The sequence below is a fragment of the Mus caroli genome, chromosome 8 (genome assembly GCF_900094665.2).
Source record: "Mus caroli chromosome 8, CAROLI_EIJ_v1.1, whole genome shotgun sequence".
NCBI lineage: Eukaryota > Metazoa > Chordata > Mammalia > Rodentia > Muridae > Mus > Mus caroli.
Window position 1 is genome coordinate 39538051 of NC_034577.1, and position 21564 is coordinate 39559614.

At 42.9% G+C, this 21564-nt stretch overlaps 2 protein-coding genes across 4 annotated transcripts in view; both read left to right on the forward strand.

Moving 5' to 3' along the window:
- Positions 1–1370, forward strand: part of Pdlim3 (PDZ and LIM domain 3) — a 31495-nt gene extending 30125 nt beyond the window's left edge. Inside the window, exon 7 of one of the 3 annotated variants that reach the window (XM_021170251.1) lies at positions 574–1177. In XM_021170251.1, the coding sequence (XP_021025910.1) occupies positions 574–763 (190 nt within the window). In that variant the 3' untranslated portion in view covers positions 764–1177. Of the gene's footprint in view, positions 1–573 lie in introns of all 3 variants that reach the window. The other 2 variants (XM_021170250.2, XM_029480940.1) reach the window with 2 other exon arrangements.
- An 8833-nt stretch (positions 1371–10203) lies between these two features.
- Positions 10204–19567, forward strand: Ccdc110 (coiled-coil domain containing 110). The gene is made up of 7 exons (XM_021171088.1): positions 10204–10286; positions 10590–10741; positions 14569–14624; positions 14962–15027; positions 15912–16022; positions 16869–19002; positions 19507–19567. The coding sequence occupies exons 1-7, from the start codon at positions 10204–10206 to the stop codon at positions 19554–19556; spliced, it is 2652 nt and encodes an 883-aa protein (XP_021026747.1). The 3' UTR covers positions 19557–19567.
- The last annotated feature ends 1997 nt before the right edge of the window (positions 19568–21564 follow it).

The window sequence follows — 21564 nt, forward strand, 5'->3', positions numbered from 1 at the left end:
TTTGCTAATTCATATTTTTCGAGGGAGTCCTATCTTCCTTAAATGTGTCTCATGTGGACATTTCTCCCACCCTTTCATCCTCTTCTCCCACCACAAGGAGAGACAAGATTTGTCCGGTTGTCTAAGACAGAGGTGGGGGAGAGGATCCTGCTTAGAACCAAGGGAACAGAGAGGGGACCGAGAGAAAAGGGGGCGGCTTAACAGCACTTCTGAAAACGCACAACTCACAGTGCCCCCCCCCAATAATCACATCCTGGCTCAGTCACCACGACCCCTTTATGGGGTTCGGCTTCCATAGTCATGGCTCCCATTTGTAAAGAAGCTGGGCGGGGAGGCGGGCAGGGGGCGGGGTTACATAGGTTATGTGGGTTACCTGTCTGAGCTCCTAAAGATTATTCACACCTCACAGAGAAAGGTGATGGTGTGTGGGGTCGAGCTGTCACATACAAATACACGGTGCGCACTGTGGTTCCCTGACTGTGAACCAGGCCGGCTTATGGCAGCATCCTCTCTCTTCTCTCGTCTCTTTCTGTGATGTTTTCACCTATCTGTACCCGTGTCTTCTCCCCACAGAGGTGCTGTCGTCAAGGCCCGGGATAAGTACCGGCACCCCGAGTGCTTTGTGTGTGCCGATTGTAACCTCAACCTCAAGCAGAAAGGCTACTTCTTCGTGGAGGGGGAGCTGTATTGTGAGACCCACGCGAGAGCCCGCACGAGGCCCCCAGAAGGCTACGACACCGTCACTCTGTACCCCAAAGCTTAAATCCTTTGCAGACGAGAACACTCAACGCACACATGCGCACACCCGCTAACACCGGCTGATGGTGTGGAGGACTTCAAGAAAGAGGAGTGTGAACAGTCACCTCCCACTCTAAAGCCGAGGCTTTTTAGACACTTATCTTGCTGTGTAGAGAGGGAAAGGCACAGGGAGGGGAGGCAAAGGCCTGCCTGCTGACAAAAGACAAGTATTATCTATGGATTGCAATTCCTTCTCTTTGGGGACAGCAATAGACATTTAAAGCAATAATGTTTCCATACCATGCTCCCTCTGTTATCCAACCATCTGATATGTAAATACCTGGATATTTGGGGGAGTCTACTTGTTTTTCCTTCCAAGTTGCTTTTGGTAATTGTAGTAAGTAATGCCAAATAACAGCCGTGTACTCTTAACAAACTCTGCAGGTGTCTGTGTCTGTCATTCCTAAAGTGCATGTCAGGAAGACACTTCCAGGATTGCTCTATTCTACGTGCGAACAGCTGTACCACTGGAGAATGTTTTTGTAATTTATTGTGAAGTAGTAGCCAGCAGATTCCGTAAGAGGACTCACTCCTTTCTTAGTGTCTAAATCAACAAATATTTTAAGAAATCTGTGTCCTGTTTAGTTTTTACAGCTTAGTCCTTTGTGTATATGGTAAGGGTTGGATGCCTGTGCATGCATGTGTGTGTGTGTGTGTGTGTATGTAGGAGGGCCTACCATGTTTGTGTAGGTCAGAAATCAACCTTTATGTTAAGGAGCCATCAACATTGGGTTTTTGAGACAAGATCTCTCCCTGGGACTCAAGGCTTGCTGTTTGGGCTGGGGCAGGGGCAGGGGGTGTATGTCAGCAATCGCAGAGATCTGCCATTTTCTGCATGCCCAGCTGTTAACACCTCTGCCATTTTACAGGAGTGCTGGGGCTCAAACCCTGGTCCTCACACTCGGTAGGCAAGCGCTTTGTTGACTGAGGTATTTCCCCTTATGAGCCTCAGATCTCTGCTGATCCACGGGGCACTGAACTCTTCTCGTTGAAGGTAATTCAGTACCTTTCCCATTACACATTTATTCTTGCTTGGGCTTGTGCTCTTTTTTTTTTTCCTAGGTTTCTTTATTTTATTGTATGTGTATGAGTGTTTTGCCCACAGGGATGTCTATGTACCACATGCACGTCTGGTGCCTGCAGAGGTCAGAGCAAAGTAATGGGTTCCCTGGAACTGGAGTCGTGGAAGGTTACGAGCCACTGGGTAGGTGGGTGCCGGGAACTCCGGTTCCCCTGCAAGAATGGCGAGTGCTCTTAACTAATGAGCCATCTCTCTGGCCTCCCTAGCACGGCTTTTGACTGAAATGTCTATTTCACTTAACATTCAGTGAAGCTGAAAGGTCAAGCAAGACCCATCAGGGTCGTTTCTTTCGCTGGCTCAGCAGCATCCTCTTTCCCATCCCAAGATGATCCCTCTATGGGCAGGGTGGGGGTGTCTACTGGAGAAGGTGGGCTTTGCTGGTCTACCAGGGCTTGCTGGGGCCTACTGCTGATCTCCATGATTTCCTATCAACTTTGTCTCGGTACAGTTCAGGTCAGGCCTTAACCTTGACTTCTCTGTAACCTCGGAAACTCTTCGCTCAGTCTTCCAAGGAGTTCTGAATCTGGACATGAACTCCCTCTGGCCCCTGGCCCGGACAGTCTGCCACATAGTTCCTGCTAGGAATCCCCTTCCTGTCACCTCAGCTAGCCCCACAGCAATGCCCTTGATTTGCGCCTCCCTCCTGCTTTCCTGGCCGTGAGCTGAGATGACACGGACGGCCTCAGATAGTCTGCCTTCCATGGTAGACACGGCCATGTCTACCTGCTGTAGCTGCTACTTGCTAACATAGAGCAAGTCTCTTCCTCCTACAGTGTCCAGGTTGAGACCCTTAACTAATTGTCTCTGCCCTTGATTTCTCCAGGCATTTAAGATGGTAACTTCTTCAATAAAATGTGTTTGTTACTATAGCTATTAAAAATAGTAAGTTCTTATTGAGGTCTAGGATGTGAATTATGTAAAAAACTTTTTTTTTTCCTCAAAAGTTATTTTTAAGAATTTGTTCTGGAAAACCGTTTTGGAAGTTGGAAAATAAATGAGTGGTGATGGACTTAGAAAATCTGAGAAAATGAAAACTAAAAAGAGCAACTGAGAAAACGCAGATACAGTTGGACTTATTCTCTAGATTCTTGTAAAGCTTGAGACTTGACAAGGCCAGGCACTGCGAGCGGAGGTTAGAGGTAGGGCCACCAAAGGAGAATACAGGGAAGTATCTAAGAAGCACTTAGAGGTTAGGGGTGTGGCTCTGTCGGAGGAGTGCATGCCTCCTAGACACTAAGCCCCATGGTTGAGCCTCCCTCGGCAAGTGTTGGAGTGCACATCTGTAATTCTACACCAGGGAGTCAAACTCAGGAGAATCAGAAGTTCAAGGTCATCCTTGGCTACAGAACACATTTAGGACCAGATACACCAGACGCTGTTTCAAACAACAACAAAGATGTGCTCAATGCCTACACACTCCCCTTCCGAACCTATCCTGTTCACTCACACCCCTCCAGTGAGCTGCTGAGCCTTACAGAGAAAGGGGAAACAGTATTGTTGAAGAAGAGCAAAAGGCACAAAGGATGATTGTATACTTCACTGAAAATAGAATGAATTAAGACTGAAAGGCTCATGAAAAAGCATTAGACGTTACTGTACAACTGGGTTTTGGACATGAGGCAGTATTTTTCAAGCTGAACTTGGGGACATATACCTGTAATCCCAGCATGCAAGACTGAAACACAAAGATGGGGCTAGCCTGGGCTACGCAATGAGCCACATTTAATCAGCCATTCAACAAGCAATCAAAGAAATGATGGAGGCTTTCTTTAAATCAATAGTTCACATATTTTAAATACAGTAGAGTACACAGTGAATTGCTCACACCCAAGCTTAATAAGGAGCTTATTATTATAGTAAAATATAACAGTATCTGTCAAATCTGAAACTTCAGAGAGAGATGGCTGTAATTAGATAATTTAGGTTGTATGATTAAAGCTTGGGAGGTATGCCCTAATGCTGCACATTCACTCTTTAGAATCAATACTGTTCTTCAAATGATTCAAAGTTTTTAATAGATAAAAGAATCAACAAGAATTAAGAAAGGGAAATGAATGTCTTATGAAAATTATTTTTAAATGTGTAAGGTGAGACATAAAATATCAATGGTAAAAGTGAAAGGGGTTTTTAAAAGCATTTTCTTAAATACTTTATTAGTTTTATGTGTGGGGGTAATTTGCCTGCATGCATGTCTATGTGCCATGAATACAAAGTACCCATGGATGCCAGAAAAGGGGTTGGGTTTCCTAGAACTAGAGTCACTGATGGTGAATCACCGTGTGACTCCTGGCGATCAACCTGAGTCCTCTGGAAGAGCAGCCAATACTCTCAAATATGAGCATGCCTCCAGCCCCAAGAATTTTTTTAAAGCAAACAAATGAAAAAGAAATGCTCTCCTTATTTTGTCCTTCTGTAACAAATTCACACTAGGAATTCTATGGAGACAAAACTCACGTCATGAACAAAAAATTAAACAAACAAAAAAGGACAATCAGTTCTGACTTAGCTCTCTCAGGGAAAAAAAGTAGGACAGGCTTAGACATTGGTTAGATTTACAAGCTGTAGAAAAAATACCAAACGAAACTATCCATGCTCCCACGGAGTTTTATACCTGTTAAGCAGAGGATCGTAAAACATATTAGTGTCACCCACTAACAGCTTACTCATCACTGCGTAAGATAAAGTTTCTCTGTTGCCCAGCATAAGAACACCCGAGGTAGTCAAGATACAGCTCTGGGTCTTTTTATTAACAACTCTAGTTAACAAACGTTCGCACGACACTGGAGATAGGACTACATGGTTAGAACAGGTATTATTCTTACAGGGGACCCAAGTTCATGTCCCAGTGCCCACACCTGGCAGCTCACAATTGGTTGTGACTTCAGCTTCAGGGAATGACTCTAACCACTGACACATGTATACATCATCATGCATGTATAAATACATAAATAATAATAATATTTTAAAAAAATATTTGGCGTGTTGCCCTTTAAGCCAATCTAATTTTATCCATAAGAGAATCTGTAACCATTACTCTATTATTTTGTCATCATGGCTAAAAGTTCTTTTATTTATGCTGCACCTTAAGTAAGAAAAGAACATTGAGGAGAGACTAAAGGGATGGAAATAATTCAAGTAAACAAGTGTCTCCTGTCACCTGTCCTATATGTCACCTGCCTTACCTGGCTCAGGCAGAGCTCCGATGGCTTTGGGGACTGTTGGGATATTTGTTTAGCTCTTACCTCCAACTCTTATTCCTCCCCAATCCCTTCCAAGCCTCCAACTTTAGATAGGAGAGAGAGAAGGTTAGAGGGGAAAGAGGCATAGAGCTCCTTCGCCTGCTGATTAGGGGCATCCGGTTCCTTGGGGCAAGTCTACTCTTTATGGTCAGGATATCTTCAACTTCTCATCAAACCACAACAATAGCAATGAAGAGCAGCAGCCTCCACAGGCCCTCTTGGGAAATCTCCCCTTTATATCCTCTCCAGAGTCCCCAGAATTAAACTATCTGCAGCTGGCAAAAATCACACCTCTGCTAGGTCATGAAGCAAATCATAATCACCTGCCGTGAAGCAGCCTCTTGTCCCACACCTGGGATTCCAACAAAAATGCATTCACATAACATAACTGGGCTTTTAAAGAACCAAGATTCTAACTACTACAGGGGATGCATCAGTAAACACTCACTGAGAACTGACAAGCAAGAAATGCTGAACACCTGACATGAAGTCACGTTACTAGTCCCATCTGCTCCCAGAGCTCTTCAAAGCTCATGAGAGTGCTTCCTATGGTTGATCTGTAAAACCAAGCACCTTCAAAATGGGCAACATTATTGCAATTATTTTTAGATTGGGGGATTATTGTCAATCATTTTCATTTGATTACTTGATGAACAACCAAACACAAACTCGGAGGCCACTCTACCTGCCTCTGCCTCTGGAGAGCTGGGATTAAAGGCATGTGCCACCCCTGTGTGGCCTTCTTTTTATTTATTTTTCCAGCTTTCAATAGACAGAATTAGGTTGGAATTAACTCTGCTGGCAACTTAGTGGGGACTGTAGAGATGATTTCAACACGCTTTCAAGCTGTAGAATTTACTTCTATAATCCACCGAAGACTTCCTTTTTTCCCCCTCCCCCTGCTCCCCAACCCACCCACTCCTGCTTCCTGGCCCTGGCATTCCCCTATACTGGGGCATAGAACATTCACAGGACCAAGAGCCTCTCCTCAGATTGATGACGAGCTAGGCCATCCTCGGCTACATATGCAGCTAGAGCCACAAGTCCTGCCTCGTGTTTTCTTTGATTGGTGGTTTAGTCCCAGGGAACTCTGGGGGTACTGGTTAGTTCATATTGTTGTTCCTCCTATAGGGCTACAAACCCCTTCAACTCCTTGGGTACTTTCTCTAGCTCCATAATTGGGGGCCCTGTGCTTTGCCTAATGGATGGCTGTGAGCATCCACTTTCTGCATTTTCCAGGCACTGGCAGAGCCTCTCAGGAGACAGCTATATCAGGCGCCTATCAGCAAGCTCTTGTTGGCATCTGCAATAGTGTCGGGGGTTTGGTGGTTGTTTATGGGATGGATCCCCAGGTGGGGCAGTTTCTGGATGGTCATTCCTTCAGTGTCTGCTTTGAACTTTGTCTCTGTAACTCCTTCCATGGGTATTTTGTTCCCCCTTCTGAGAAGGATCAAAGTATCCACACGTTGGTTTTCCTTCTTGAGTTTCATATGTTTTGCAAATTTTATCTTGGGTCTTCTGAGCATCTGGGCTAATATCCACTTATCAGTGAGTGCATATCATGTGTGTTCTTTTGTGATTGGGTTACCTCACTTAGGGTGATATCCTCCAGATCCATCCATTTGTCTAAGAATTTCATGAATTCATTGTTTTTCATAGCTGAGTAGTAATCCATTGTGTAAATGTACCACATTTTCTGTATCTATTCCTCTGTTGAGGGACACCTGGGTTCTTTCCAGCTTCTGGCTAATTTAAATGAGGCTGCTATAAACATAGTTGATCATGTGTCCTTATTATAAGTTGGAGCATCTTCTGGGTATATGCCCAGGAGTAGTATTGGTGGATCTTCTGGTAGAACTATGTCTAATTTTCTGAGGAACCACTAAACTGATGTCCAGAGTGGTGGTAGCAGCTTGAAAATCCACCAGCAATGGAAGAGTGTTACTCTTTCTCACATCCTTGACAGCATCTGTTGTCACCTGAGTTTTTGATCTGAGTGGTGTGAGGTAGAATCTCAAGGTTGTTTTGATTTGCATCACCGGAGACTTCCTAAGTCAATGTCATGAGCTTCTCTTCTCCATCAAAACACAAGTGTTGCGGTAAATCTCTCCAACCTAATTATGCCCTGGCAATGAAAACACAACACAGTTAATATGGTTACATCTTGTGCGCTTAGATTGGGCAGATCTACTGCTACACTACCATCTTCCACAGCTTATGAGACCCCTTAGAACTTGCAGTTTCTCCGGGCCATGTGCTTCTGCCCACTTTTCGTCTTTCTCCTCCTCTGCATCCTCTCCCTCTTCCATTTTCTCCTTCTTCTCTTGCTCCCACCTTTTGATCCACCTTCCCTTTTATCTGCCCAATCATCAGCTCTCCTTTATTTTACAAATTAAGGTGGGAAGCAGGTTTACAGGAAATCACCTGAGTGCTGACTCATTCCTTGTTCACAATCCCTCACAGGAGAACAGATTTAACATCAAATATAATTAGTCCCAGGGCTATCCACAACATACAAGCCTTAGTTTAAAGAAAATGTTAAAAAAAAAAAAAAAAAAAAAAAAAAAAAAAAAAAAAAAACCTGTCATATTGGTATGTCCTCAGAGCGAGTGGGTAAGTCTCACACTATTGTAGATTCCATCCATGCTTAGTGATAGCCCTTTAATCCCAGGTTTAAAAAAAGATCTCATGAAGCTGGAAACCCCAGACATGTTATAGTCTGATATGAAGTTGCTAAGAATAGACCTGAAAGCTGGTTTTGTGCAATGCTCTTGAGTTTGCTCCAAACTCTGAACCTACAGCAGTTAGTTAACAGGTAAAAGCAGATTCTTCTAAATTTACCTCTATAATCCACTGAAGACTTCCTAAGTCAATGTCATGAAAATTGGTTTTGAAGTAAAAGGATTTTGAAGTGTTATGACTTTTGGCTTTAAAAAAAAAAGATAATGTTGATTTTAATCCCCATAAGAAAGGACTTTACAATTTAAAAGTCAGGCTTTTATAAAACAGTTGTGGAGATGATCAAAATATTTGGCCAGAGAAGCCATAGCCTGACAAAATACACGTTTCTGTCTATATGATATGAGAATGAATTAGAGAAACTGTCACCGACCAAGCCAGGAAAATTTGAGCATTCATATAATTAATCTTAGCAACAGAATAAAATCTATTGTTAACTAGTAAATAACATAAGAAACAGTGATCCATACAGAGATAATTATAGGTAAACTAGAAAACCAAAAGCTTGTGATGAATGGAGTTATTGTATAAGTCAAAATATTTTATACAAACTATTTCTTAATCAAAAAAAGAACAAAGGTTAAATATCTACAGTAGAGACTGGTAAGTCACCAAATGAACACCACACTGATGCTGCAGACCACAATCCTGTGCCACCCAAGAGACTACAATGAGGACCAACAGCCATTATGCCCCCCTGACAAGAGTGCATGGCCTGACCTACCACTAGGAAACACCCACAAAAGACACAAAAACATTTTACAGAATAATTGGCCTAGAATGTTCTAAAATGTTAAGGCCCTAGGAGTTCAAGATAAATCAAACTGATCAGACTAAAATGCATTAAATAAACAGATCATGGCAACTGGATGTAATGCCAGACTTTAGTCTGGGACCTATGGCTACCCAGGGCATTACTGCAAGAATGTCAGTGATGCCTGGAAGCTATAGGGTGACTATGCATCAGCACTAATCTTGAATATAACAGCTGTATTGTGCTTCTTTTCAGTATTCTTATAAAATACACACCCAAATGTTCAGGAGAGATGGGATGAAGTCAATAATTTGCTCTTAATAGTTCAGGAGGACAGGCAGAAGAGATAGCTCAGTTTGCAGATGGCTTACCACACAAGCATGAGAACCTGAGTTTGATGTCCACTGTAAAAGGCCAGGGGCAACATGGTGCACATGTCTGTCGCCCAGGTCATTGAGGATCCCTTGGGCTCACTGACCAGCCAATAGAGACTGTCTGTGAGCTCTAGGCTCAGCAAAATACTCTGCTCCAAAAACTTTAGGTGGATCTCAATAAATAAATACAGCATAAGTCTCCGACTTCCACACTCATATGCACACACACACAAGCACATACATACATACATACCTGCATGCACACACAAACACATACATACACCACACACACACACACAAAAAAAAACAAATAAATAAATCTTTAAAAATTAAACCTTTTCTACTAAAGGTCATTTTTTCTGATAGATTAACTGAGAAGTTATCCTAAAATAAAAGTAGATTTCTGCTGAGACCAGTGCACAGATTAAAATTGAGGTTGACATTGTAAACACTTATCATTTTTGTTTTACAGTCTATGGCAACTGTTGTGACTTAGTCATCTCATGAAAATCTCCAGGTAATTTCTACAGAATAGCCAATACTCACCATCACCATCCACCAATTAGAGTTGTCACATAATATTTCACTGTTACATTAATACCCAGCATTTGATGAACTATATTATTTTCTTTAGGATGAATGGAGTTATTGTATAAGTCAAAATGTTTTATACAAACTATTTCTTAATCAAAAAAGAACAAAGGTTTAACAGACATATTAGACCGAAAATTTAAAATGTATTAAAGCTGTCCCAATGAGACAAAAAAAAAAAAAGACTGTCAAGTTTTGTAAAAACCATTGCTCCAGAAAATAAGAAATTATAGCTCATGAACATTAAACCATCATGCCTCTTCCCTGAAAGTAAGCCAGGTGTAATTTATTAAGTAATAAATTATTACATCATAGTGGCTGTCGATTCCTACTCACAGTGATTTAAAATTCAGTTCTCAATGACTGTATATTCTGAGATAATTGATTTTGCAAAATTAAGTCATATGTATTTATTGAAAACTTTTACTTAAAAGCTCTTCCTTCCTAACCAATCAGTTACTCAAGCTCTGCTTCCCGGGGAAGCACCCGCCTTTTTCAAGTGTTTTATCAAGTGCACAGGAAAATCAGTGCACTTCGATAAATGGAAACCAATCACATTGTCTGCATCAGCTCCGGAAAAGGGTGGGGGTGGGCAGGGCTTCCTGACCTCCGTTACTAGGCAACGGGATGCTGCGGCTAGAAGCGGCAGAGCTGAATGCTTGGGGCAAGGCAGTTGGTAAAGAGATCTTAAGCGACAGAAATGAGCCCCGGTAAGAACGATCCGGGAGGCTGTCCTCTAGAGGGAGGCTCTGGGAAATGGAGGATAGTGGAGCCACACCCGAGTCCCTTCATCCCAAAGCCTCCCGAGTTTTCCGGATGGGTCTGGTGTGAGTTATCTTCCCGACCTCAAATCCCCTGCTCAGTGAGAAAGCACTCGCCTGTCCCCTGGCGGGATGCCGCCTTCACCCCTATTTGCAGAGTTGACATCTCTACCTGATCATAGCGCGCCCTCTGGTGGCCACCGAGGGCGTGGGCGACCCGAATGTCCGTGCCTTGCTTCCTCACCTTCCCAGGCTACCTTCCAGCTCTCCGCCAAAAGCTGTGCTCGGGTCTGTTCCAGAGAAGCACCTCGCGGAAGAAGATGACATTGACTCCATTCTCCTTTCAGCATCCAAGATCCTGAATTCCTCTGAGGGGGTAAAGGAAAGCGGGGGCAATGAACCAGGTAAAATCTACGTTTTTGCAGTAAATATTGGTGGGAAATGAGCTATAGCATGGGGAGGATATTTGAAAGACTTCAAACAGCCACGAGTTCGGATAAACAAAGATTCAGATGTGTAGAGTAACTTGAGGACCACAGAACACTGCCATTGGGATCTCACTTTCTGGAGAGAAGCCCAAAGTGACAGCACCCCTCTCACATGGGTGCACAGTGGGACATCAAGAGAAGGAGCCAGGGCTTATGAGCAAAGGTGGCTTTTAGATTGATGGGTGGGACCCCAATCGTGAGTTCCCCAGGTGAGGCAGAGAGAAATGATGGAGTAGGGACCGGGTTCCTTTTCACACGTTGGCCAATTCAAGGCCATACTTCCCCTGATAAAAGTCAACTTGATTCAAGATGGAGAACATGGAGGATGAGTAGACCGTCGCTTTCTTCATTCCTCTGTTACCAGGCATGAAGACCTGTAGTCTTCCCCGAGCAATCAGCAAAGTGGGGCAGGGTAACGGGACTAAATACCATCACAGACGGCTAAAGACATTTAATGAGCCTAGTATTTACCCCTGCGCTCAACAAAGGTCAGAAGAGCTGGCGTCGCCTCAATACGGCGAGCGCATGTGTTTTGCACTTAGAGGCTGAGGAGATGGTTTCACCAGTAAAGTTCTTACTGGGCAAACATCAGCTCAAATCCCTGTAAAGGTCAGACTCAGTGGAGACAGAATCCGACAAGCCATGGACCATTTAGCCTCATGAACACAGCAGCAAATAAGAAGAGTTTACCTCAAACACAGTAGATGACGGATCCCCAGAATCCCGTGATACTCCACAGCATGACTTATACAAATAAGAGCGGTTAGTTAACATAACTAACCTTAACTTGTCAGAACGTGTATGAGGGGTACTTTCTGGTTGGTTCTGGCCCTCCTGTTCTGCTTCTGAACCTCCATGCATTTGCTCAACCGCAAGCATTTTGAAGAACCTGCTGTATCAGGCCCTGATCTAGGGGTTGGGCATCTGGGATTATCAATGACAGTTGTCACTTTGACAGAACCTAGAATCCCTTGGGAAATGAACCTCTGAGCCTGCCTGAAGGGGATCATATGGCTTTCAATGGCTGAGGTGGGAAGAGCTGCCCACTGTGGGTGGCACCATTCCTTGGCTGTGGTCTACACAGCTTAAATGGAGAAAGGAAGCTGAGCACCAACATGAACTCATTCTTTGCTCTCTGTTTATTTACTGTGTATGCAACTCAGCTATCTGTCCCATTGTAATTCACCCTGAAAGAATAGCCTGTACTCTTGAGTTATAATGCTGAATTAAATCCTTTCCCACATAGGTTTCTTTTGTCAGAGTATTTTATAGTAGAACAGAAAACAAAATAAGACGGGATCCAAGACTATATATACAAGCTTTCATTTAGCTTATCTGTCAGCAGGAGAGCAGACATTATTTACAAGCTAGCAGCCATTCCTATGGGGAAAGAGAAGGCAGAAGTATCTGGAGTGTTACAAGTAGGCGAGGTCTCTTCTGTTTTAAAGGGAGGAGGTGACCGGAGAGGGCTCCATTTAGCAGGTCCCATCTGAGCAAAGACCAGAGGAGGTAAAGAAGAAATTGCAAAAAAAAGTTCTACAAAAGAACATTTCAGGCATCAAGACCAGCAACAGCGCAGGGTCTGAGGTGGGAGAGAAGCTGGCTTGCTTGAGCAGTTAATTCCTGTGGATGAGGCAGAATGGGTGGGGTGGGGGGCGAGCATGTTGGTTGGAGTGGGGTAGGAGAGAAGTAACTTTGTAACTCCGAGCAAGGATTTGGGGTTCTATTCTGAACAAACTGAGAAGCACTGGGAAGTTCTGAGCATCCTCCTCCCCTTGCATTCGAACTAGAACTGTTCTCATGAACGAATGCGAAGGGTGATACACACTTAGAGTTACCCATCACATTATGTTATAAAGCCAGAAGTCAATGTCCAGACAGCCTGATTCCATAGCTGATACCCTAACTTCCCTGGCAGAGTGCACTCTAACCCACACTGCAGATGTCACTAGGCCTGTCAACAAAGTTAGTGTTTGCACTTGAGAATCACTTTAACTTTTCGCTTTTTTTTTTTTTTTTTTTTTTTTTTTTTTTNTTTTTGAGACAGGGTTTCTCTGTGTAGTCGTGGCTGTCCTGGAACTCACTCTGTAGCCCAGGCTGGCCTCGAACTCAGAAATCCACCTGCCTCTGTCTCCCCAGTGCTGGGATTAAAGCCGTGTGCCACCTACGCCCGGCTAACTTTTCGCTTTTTAAATTGTCATGTTCCCCCTTAGCCTCAGTCACAGGCATGCACTTAACACTTTTTGCATATATTGAATAGGACACAATTTACTGCGGGCTTGGACATAAACTCCCTTTTTCTTTCTGATAAAAAGGTCATCCCGTTGATAATTTTTTTTTTATTTTAGCACTTAAATATGAAATAGAAAACATAAGTGTTAGCACTCCTTCTAGGCTCCACCCCACAGTTACCTAGCAACGGCCAGATAATGCCTGGCTTACTATAAAAGGGGCTGCTTGGCCCCTCTTCACTCTCTTACTCTCTGCCCCTTCTCCCTCTCTCCAGATGGCCTTCCCCCTCTCTCCATGTGTTCCTGGCCAGTCTCTTCTCTTCTCTCTCTCCTGCTCCACCCTCTCCTCCTCCCCTCCTTCTCTTCCTCTTCTTCCTCTTCCTCTTCTTCTTCCTCTTCTCCCTCTCTCCTCCTCCTCTTCCTCCTCTCTCTGTCTCTCTCTGTGTGTCTGTGTATCTATCTGTCTATCTGTCTCTACTCCCCTCCCCATGCCCTAAATAAACTCTATTCCATTCTATATCCATCATGTGGCTGGTCCCTCAGGGGGAAGGGATGCCTCAGCATGGGCCTGCAGAGGTGCCCCCTTCCACCTTGCTCTACCAAACATATCCTAGCCTCTTTTCTCTTTTTAATACACAGTAAGATAGATGTGAATAACATTTCTTACATTCTCAATAGATAAGATTCTTCGGGGGTGGGGCCGCAGGCCTCACTCCTTCCAATGGCCTCCAATAGGATACATTCAGCAACGACTTAGTGAGTGCTTAACTGTGGTTCCGCGTTGTGTCCCGTGGACCTGTGACCATTCCCCTTCACACTCCAGGATCATATAGTGTCATGTGACTTCTCTAAGCATTACTGAATTTTGAATGTACTTTTCCTTAGGAACAAGTAACACCCAAAGACTCATAGGAGAAACCAAAAAAATTTTATTACCTTTGAAGATAGGTGGGTCCGATTTCCTGCCTGCTCGCTGCCTGCTCTGAATCACTCTGCTGAAGAAAAACTCTTCCTTTCTGAATCATAGCATGAAGCTAAAACGAGCAGCTTGATGCTATTTGGCGTGCTTGCTTTATTGCCAAAATAAATCTTTTCGAGTGCTCCCTCCCCTAAGTAACTATGTCGTTCCTCTCATGGCATGCTCTTATGGAAAAGGTGGAAACAACTGGACCAAAATCTCCCATCCTTATATCTGCTAAGCTCCCTACTTCCTGTTTCAATGGAAGGATTGCCCTATTCTATCAATACCCAACTGATCCAGATCCCTTCTCATCCAGAATTCTTCTGTCATTGCATCTCTCATTCTCCAGAATCTCTCTCTCTCTCTCTCTCTCTCTCTCTCTCTCCAATATGTTTCCAGCAAACAAGCATGTTAGAATCTCCAATAGCTAAAATTTTAAGTTAAAAATAAATCCTCTTAGGCTGGTGAGATGACCTGGCTCAGAAAGCAAAAATACAAACAAAGATGACTTTAGGAACTAAATGACACATGTTCTGTATTTTGCTCCTTAGAATATGGCTGTGCATCAGAACCAGAAAATCAAATCCAACCACAATCAGCACTGAAAGTGAGTCTGTTTCATTTAATTATGTGCAAAACCCTTCCTGAGTGATACTGGGTCTTCCACGATATTCTCACCCCCCACCCCACCCCCAAAAAAAGTTCATGCGCATGCATAGAAATTCCACACACTCCCCGCCCCACCCCACCCCACCCCCAAATGTCAATCAAGATAGAGCATCAGCAGCCCAGCTAAGGATGAGTTAGCTGGCTCATGTGATCCTTTTTGGAAACAAGCCACACTGGGGTTTGTTTGTTTGTTTGTTTGTTAATCCTAGCCTTTGAAGACTATGCCTGGCCACCTGAAAGTGTTACATTTGACGCGCTGTTAAATGTCATTCTAGGTCCTGCAACATCAGCTGGAGTCATTTCAGGCTCTGCGGATGCAGACTCTGCAGAACGTCAGCATGGTATGATTGGTGTAGTCCATAAGGAGGGCATCTCCTAGTTGATTCCTACGATCAAGGCTTTAGTGTTCAGGAGCGAGCCTCGGCCACACTGTGATCTGCTTTCCAGAGTGAGGGGTTGTCAGATTACGCATCTTGGGAACCGGTTGGAAGGTGCTCCAAATCCTTCTAAACTCAAGTCCGGAGGAGGAGAGAAACGGGAAGGGAAGGGTGAGGAAAGGCAAGGGGGAGGGAGAGAATGCACTTCCTTCTGAAAGCTGGCGATACTAAGGTCGCTTGCTGTGGCTCTGAGTCCCACAAATGGGTTCAGAAGCAATTCGTGACCATCCCTCTCTAGAGAGAGACTCATTGCTGAGTCGTAGGCCCAGTCTTGCAGCTAAAGGGAGAACTGGTGTCATCAAAGGCTTACACACACACTACCTCTGGAGAAATGAGAGGGATTGTAATAGAAAGCGCATAGCAGGTGTACCTAACACAGTCACTAACAGCCTGACATCAACTCTGACCCAATGTCCTTGTATTGAACTGCAGGAATGTAGACGACGAACTTTGTGGCAGGTGACAGGATGTGCTCCGTTCCGATGACGGATGTCAAAGATTTCTTATTTACTCCACAATGTAAAAAAGTAACCCCTCTATAATTGCAAATGTAGTTCATAATTTTTTACTATTTTACTAGAGGTTTCTGATTTTTTTCACAAACACGGTATTTTCTTAAAAGTCCTTTAATGACTGAAATTACAATAAATAAGTTTAACCTATTCTCTTAGTGGCAAAGAACTTACGTTCAGGAAATGTGATGCTATCTTTCAACAATGTGCTTCTGCGCACGTGCAAACTTCCAAATCCTAATCCAAGCTCTAACACTGTCAATTTATCTTTTAAAGGTACAGTCTGAAATCAGTGAAATACTGAACAAAAGTATTGTTGAAGTAGAAACCCCACAATTTAACTCAGAAAAAAATCTAGTATTCAGCATGCATCCTGAAAAGGATTTGGTATGTTTTCAATAAATCATTCCCCCTTCCGGTATTTAAGAACTAGCCCTACAACTGGTTCTCACATCTCTCTATCTACCTATCTATTTATCTATCATCTATCTATCTATCTATCTATCTATCTATCTATCTATCTATCCCAAAAAGGAATAATGGAGCATCAGAGATGAAAATAAGGAAATATCTGTCCTGAGAAACGTAAAAGAAGTATGTTGATCTCTATACTGTAAAATTTGACTATCCCTTTCAGAGGGTAGGAGAGGTATTTCTCTTCGTCTAAATGCTGAAAATACCCAAGCAAATTCAAAGCAGTTTGGTTGGCCTACCTGTCCAGAGGGGATTGACAAACTAAGGATGAAGTCTATAGAAAAGCCCCAAACCAGAGTGGCCAATATTGTTTATGCTGGCAAGAAAATTACATTTCCAGGACCTGTGGTCATAAAATCACCCCCTTTGAATCCAGGAACTTGGAAACAAAGGCTAACAACTAGCCCAGTAGCAGAAACACTCATTTCCTTGATTTCCCATGTGGCCTATCTACTTAAGAGACTCTCTTAGAGCATAATACGTATACTACATTTCTGCCTCTGAAATGAAGAGGTTCACCGAGGTATCTCACCCTCTAAGGAAGGAAGGCAGCCCTAAACCACTGTGTAGTAGATCTCAAGAGAGTTGGTGTTAGTTCACATGCCCAGAGAAACAGATAGGGATACATGCCCTGACTTCTCTGGTTAGTAGGGAAATACTCAGTGAGGCTGTACACATAAATCTGCCTCAGACTTTCTTAATCTCTTGGTCACGTGGGAAAGGACAGCCTGTTTATAGCATGCTTTCTATTGCCGCTAGCCTAACGAGACACAAGAAGAAATACCTTCCACCAAGAAAAGTAATCATTTTGAGGACCCCAAGACTCTCCATTCGATGGGAGAGAACTTCAGTAGTAACAGTGACACTGGTCTCCCTCAGGGCACAGATATTCCACCCCAGATACAGGTTAAGGACATGCTAGCTCCGCAGGGCCTGAGAACTACCCCTGATAACTCACCTCCCAAGAAAGCTATGAACACTTCGGAGCAGCCCAGCGCCATAAAGAGTTTCAGCCTCTATCAGTTTCTACCTCAGGTTCCTCAAACAGCGGTGCCCCAAGCTGCTCCCGTGATTCTGGATAAATCCACCATCTCCACCCCTTTCCCAAAGCATGGGTTCTGTGCAAACTTAGACGACATTTGCCACTCGATCAAGCACATGAAAGAGGAGCTTCAGAAGTCGCAGGACAAGGAGCTGGCACTCACAAATGAACTTCACACTTTCCAGGCAGACGCCAGTACTCAAAGTCACCACAAACATGAGCCATTTCCCATGCATAGCTCAAAACTTAATTGTATCCAGCAAGAAAACATGGAAGGTAACTTAAGTGAAGACATGAAATCGAAGAGAATTTCCGAATTAGAGGCCTTAGTGAGCAAACTGCTCCCACTCAGGGACACGGTGTCAAAACTGCATGTGAACTTTTGTAGGAAATGTAAAAAATTATCTAGAAGTGAAGTATACCGTGGGAAAAAGAATGAGAAAAATAAAGACATCCCTATCACCTGCAAGAACATTATGGATTTAAAGCTCCACTCCCGAGCTCCAAGGCACACTCTGTCGGTCCTGGACCTAGGGAAACACAAAATAAAAGACCAAGAAGGCCAAGCGTTCATAGTCAGCCAAGGACCCGCAACGCTTGAAAACGAGAAGCTACCCAAAGGCAAGTGCGTCCCAGAGCAGTGCGTCCCCAAGCAGAGCGTCGCCAAAATTCATTACCTGCAGAATTACCTAAAAGAATCTTTGCAGAATCAGAAAAAGATGGCCGAACTGGAGAACGAAAACCTAGCCCTTAAGACCAAAATGAAGCCCCTCGTGTTCACCGCACAATCCCTGATCCAGAAGGTGGAAGCCCACGAGAAGCAACTGAAGTCTCTGGCTGAAGAAAAGAGTGCTCTTCAGTCCGAGTTAAGCAAAGCGGAGGAAGAGAACAAAGACTGCCTCAGGGAACTTAAGAAAATCGTCAGCACTTACAACGTCCTCGGAGGCCAACACAAAATGCTGGAGGAGAAAAACAGTCAGCTCTCTCTGGAAAAGCAACAGATGCTGGAAACGATAGATCACCTGAAGAGCAAGGAACACAAGTCCCAAAGTGACATGGCCGTCCTCCAAAACGAAAACAGTAGAATGAACATAGAAATAGAAGCCATGAAAACAAGCATGCTGTTGGTACAAGACGAAAGGGAAATGCTAGAGAAAGAGACGTACCAGCTCCTGAAAGACAAGAGCACGCTGGAGAGTGACCTGAAAGAGAGCAAGCTGGAGATCCTGCAGCTGAAAGAAAAGGAGAGAGTGACTAAAGCCGAGCAGGAGTCGCTTCTTCACAGTCTAGACACAGCTAAAGCGGAGAAGCTGAGTCTGGAGGCCACACTGCAGGAGTCCACTTCCGCCAGACAGATGTTGGAAAGGAAGCTCGTGGATATTCAAGCCTACCAGTCGGCCGCGGAGGAGAAATTCCTGAAAGAAATCAAGAGTGCCAAGTCGGAGACAAGCATCTACAAAAACAACTTGGCCGAAATCAGCAAGGAGTGTGAGATCTTGTCCAAAATGGTCATGGAGATTAAGGCGGATAACCAGATTCTGAAAGAAGAACTCAAGAAACACAGTCAAGAAAACACCAAGTTCGAAAATAGCATCAATCGGCTCACCGAAGACAAGGTACTTCTGGAAAACTACGTGAGAAGCATAGAAAATGAGAAAGACACCCTGGAATTTGAGATGCGGAATCTTCAGCGAGACTACTTGAGTTTAAGTGATAAAGTCTCCAGTCAGAACAACAGCGCATCAAAATCGACCTATATTTCAAGAAGAGAAAAACTCTACTTCGACAACTACGATGTCTATGAAGATGCTTCCGGTCTTAGGAATCGGCCTATGGCGTCTGACTTGAAAGGTGCGTACATTCTGATAGATAAGTAGGCATCTTTAAGACTCTAATTAGCTTATCAGCACTAAACAAAATATAGAAGTAAGAAGAGGGGCCTAGAGAGGTGGCTCAGAGGCTGGGAGTATGTACTGCTCTAGCAGAGGACCCAAGTTTGGTCCCCAGTACCCATTCACCCCAAAAGTGTACCCAACACCCAGCTTCAGAGGATCCAACATTTTCTTTCAGGGATGCCTGCATCCATAGGTGTGCAAATCCCCATGGAGACACACATATATACACATAACAAAAAATAAAAAAATCTTTAAAAGAAGAGAACATAAAGATGAATACAATTTAGTTTTGTAAGATACTATATCTGATTTGTTATATAATAGAATCATTTAAGAATTTTGTTCTATAGATACACTGAATGTGTGCCTAGCATCTTTGGGAGGTAGAAGTATTTGAAAATACTTATTGGGAATGTACTTAGCATTCACAACTTTTAAGACATTTTCTTTTCTTTTTCAGGAATACCACATAAACTGTATCAACGGCTTCCATCCAAGATATGTAAATAAATTTCAAAAGAAATCAGTGTTTTAAAAACATTTTTTTCCAAGTAATTTTCCTCCATAAAATACTACTGAAGTAACTTTTACCTCTGGTTCCAAAGGTCTCATGAATGATTAAACTGGTTTTAAAATAGATATTAGAATTACATTAGAGAGTCAAGAACTATGGAAAAGGTGTTATCAAACTCTAAGCTCACATGTTGGTCTTTCATGGTTTCACAAAAGCTAAAGGGAGAATGAAGCTCTGGGTCAGAGAGTAAGGGGAGCTCGCTGCTACTCAAAGCACATATGCATTTGTCCTTCACACATATTCCCACAACATAGAGAGCCACATAGAAGGTTACATTGTAGGGGAGAAACCTGTCCTGTCTCAAAAGACCTGGTGTTGCTCAATCAGACTTACCCTTTGCTGTACCGGACCAAACTATCTCATCTATTTTGGCTCTGTAATTCCTTGTTGAGTTCTGTCAGATGCTTTTATCCATTACTTGAAACAATTTTTTTCTCCTTAATACATTGTTATATTAATTTTGACACACCCATTCCTGGAATAAAGCCTACCAGGCATGTTACTATCCTTTTAATGTAAATTCCTGGGCTTAACTTTACATCTGCCATTTAGAATTTCTTCTACAAAAGGACATTAGTTTATATATTTCCTGGCAAGGACTTTGTATGGTTTTAGTAATAGCAAACTCTTGGCCTATAAAATGCCAGGTGTATCCTTCCATGCTTACTGCAATAGCTCAGTGACAGACTATGCCTGGAATGTGGTGGCCACTTGGCGTTTGTAGTGAACGGTGAGTGTATACAGAGCCATCATACCAGAGAGTCTCACGATGGACAGTGACTTGGTAAGCTAGAGATATAGGACGCACTGAACATCGAAAACTTTAGACAATGTGGACTTGTGTGTCTCTTGCTAATCAGGAAGGATTGCAAATTTCCTTTGAAGATCTTTAAATGAAATAATTATTGTTTTCTACCCAGCTCCTATAGATTTCTAATCAATGTCCTTGATAAGCTATGCTACAGGGAAGCAGGCCTTCTCAGTTCTTTTTTTTTTTTTTTCTTCCTTTCTTCTGTCAACTAGTTTGCATGTTCTATTTGATTCCCTACAAGTAAATAAATTGCATTACCCTGATCTCTGATTTTGACAGGGGATACTGAAACTTAAAACATTTAGTAATCCTCTTAACTGTTGAAAACTGAAGAATTTTCCAGGGAACACAATATAAATTGCTTGATAGCTCTAAGCAGCCAGAATGCCTGGCTTCCCACTTCTGGTTGTACTGCCTTGAACGTGAGATTCAACCTCTCTCTGCCTTCATCTCATCACTGGTTACGTGAACACCAAATGGTTAACCACCACAAACACATTTAAACAGAATGGTACACAGAATGGCTCCCAACGCATAATAAGCATTAACTATTAGTTCATTTTTTGATGTTTTAAACAAAATACCATAATTGAAAATGCAGTGATAAATAATAAGTCAGATTAATAAATTAACTTATAACAAATTATTCAGTATATAATGATGAAATAGGTGGTTCAAGCATACGTTCCAGCTTAGGAAATGCTTTTAATTCAGTCTTCAGGAGAATTCTTTTTGGTAAATAATGCAGATGAGAAAAGTGTCAAAAGGTTAATTTGTTCCAATATACATAGCTAGAGCCAGTCATTTATATACATACACATATACCATAGCTGGAGTGAGCTGCGACATTTACATATAAAAAGATCAAGCAGTATTTCTAGAAACAGCAATCTTGGTACTATTTCTAAAAAGCTATACTGTACTAGGGCTGAACTGTCCAGCTGCTTTTAGAGTGTCTTGCTCCTCGTGTGTCTCTTTTTAAGATGTATTCTTTAAGAATTTCATACAGCATATTTTTTCTTTTTTCTTTCTTTCTTTTCTTTTCTTTTCTTTTTTTTTTTTTTTTTGGGTTTTTTGGAGACAGGGTTTTTCTGTGTAGCCCCGGGTCTGATCGCAAAATTCACTTAGGCTGC